Here is a 1,725-nt window from a genome sequence, read left to right as displayed (position 1 = left end):
TGAAAAACTTTTGTGTCTATATAAACATTTTATTACACAAATTTGTAGTATTCCCAAAAGTAAAAAAAAATAAGAAAATATTCCCATACTCGGAAAAAAAAAATATATATATATATATATATATATATATACATATATATATACATATATGTATTATTACTTCAAAATGTTAAAAAGAGTATACTATTTTTATTTAATTTTTTAGACCAACGTTTTATGTTATGCCTCATTTTACTTAAAATTTCTAAACATTTATGTGCATGATCTTTATCTTCAATTTCGTCTAATATATTTGAAGATTTGTCAAATATGTCTATACATATATTCAATGCTTTTTGTTCATATCCTAAATTGAAATATAAAAAATAAATGTAGCTACTAGCCAAATTTAAAAAATTAATATCGGTAGGTTTCAAATAAACCATCCCTAAATCTAAAGCTCTTTTAAATGTTCGTTCAGCTAGTTGTTCATATTTATATTTCACTCCTGTTTCAGTCATATCTGATATTATTTTATATTGATTGGCATTTAAATAAGTATAGAAGAATTTATTTCGTTCCTCTTTTATTGTATAAAAAATACAATTTATTAGATTTATGATAGCTTCCGAATTTAAAAGAAATTGATTCTTAATTTTATGGCGAATAGATTTACATATATTTTTTTTTACTTGAGACGTAATACAGTTATTATTATTGTTGTGATTGTTTTTGTGATCATTATTATTATTTGTGTCTTTGTCGTTGTGATGATATGCTTTAAAGGCATATTTATATGATAATATAGTATGATAACTATAAGATTTAAATATATTTTCTAAACCCTCTTTTTCATTTTCATTTAATTCTATGTCAGGATAATTTAACCTATCTATCAATAAAAGTATTGCACATGCAATAGAATAATTATAATCAGCATATTTATACGACATTTTTAAAAAGTTATAAATAGTTTCTCTATTTAATTCAACTTTGATCTCTTCATTACTATTAATTAATACATTTATAATATTATTGTATGTTTCAAAGAGATCTTTATATTTATTTAAGATCTTGTCCTTTATGTATTTTATTTTTTCTTCAGTTTCTTTTTCTAATTTTTTAGATATAATATTATCTTCATCAGAATATGTATTTACTTCTAAAGGAAGATTTGTTTTTTTAGGATAATTTATTAAATTATTATAATGAATTTTTTTTTTTTTATTCTTTTTACTTCCATTTAATGTACGATCATCTATAGTTTGATATGTTCGAGATAAATTTTTGATTTTCTCTTTTCCATTTTTTTTGGTATCATTAAAAAGTACATGATTTTTTATTTTAACATTTCCTTCTACTGTTTTCGCTTTCCGAAAATGTACAAAATCTTTTGGAGATTTAATTTTATTCACTTGTATTTTTTTTCTCATTAAATTATTATTATGATCATAGTTCATTTTATTATGTTATGTAATTATATATGGATAAGATGATATGTATAAAATTGAATTCTCTTTTTTAGCAAAATTATTACAGGATATATTATTTATATCATATTTGTTTCTTTTTGAAATTATATATTCCTCTCCTTTTTTCTTTTTGATTTTATCGTTTTCAACGTTTTCTGATTCTCTATTTTTTATATTAATACATCTATTAATCATATGCTGATGGATAATAAATATTTACGAATTTGTTTGGTATGGTATGGTTTGATTTGATTTGTTTGGTATGGTTTGATTT

General features: G+C 20.8%; 1 protein-coding gene across 1 annotated transcript; it reads right to left on the bottom strand.

Annotated features, from left to right (window-relative positions):
* Positions 1–161: 161 nt before the first annotated feature.
* PRSY57_1422200 (14-3-3 protein, putative) lies at positions 162–1,439 on the bottom strand (the record flags this gene model as incomplete). Its single annotated transcript, XM_020115292.1, has 1 exon — positions 162–1,439. One exon carries the CDS (start codon positions 1,437–1,439, stop codon positions 162–164), a length of 1,278 nt encoding a protein of 425 aa, XP_019969949.1.
* Positions 1,440–1,725: the final 286 nt, after the last annotated feature.

This window comes from Plasmodium reichenowi, chromosome 14 (assembly GCF_001601855.1).
Source record: "Plasmodium reichenowi strain SY57 chromosome 14, whole genome shotgun sequence".
Lineage (NCBI taxonomy): Eukaryota > Apicomplexa > Aconoidasida > Haemosporida > Plasmodiidae > Plasmodium > Plasmodium reichenowi.
Note: the sequence above shows the minus strand (reverse complement) of the source record. Positions and strands in the feature narration are given on the sequence as shown.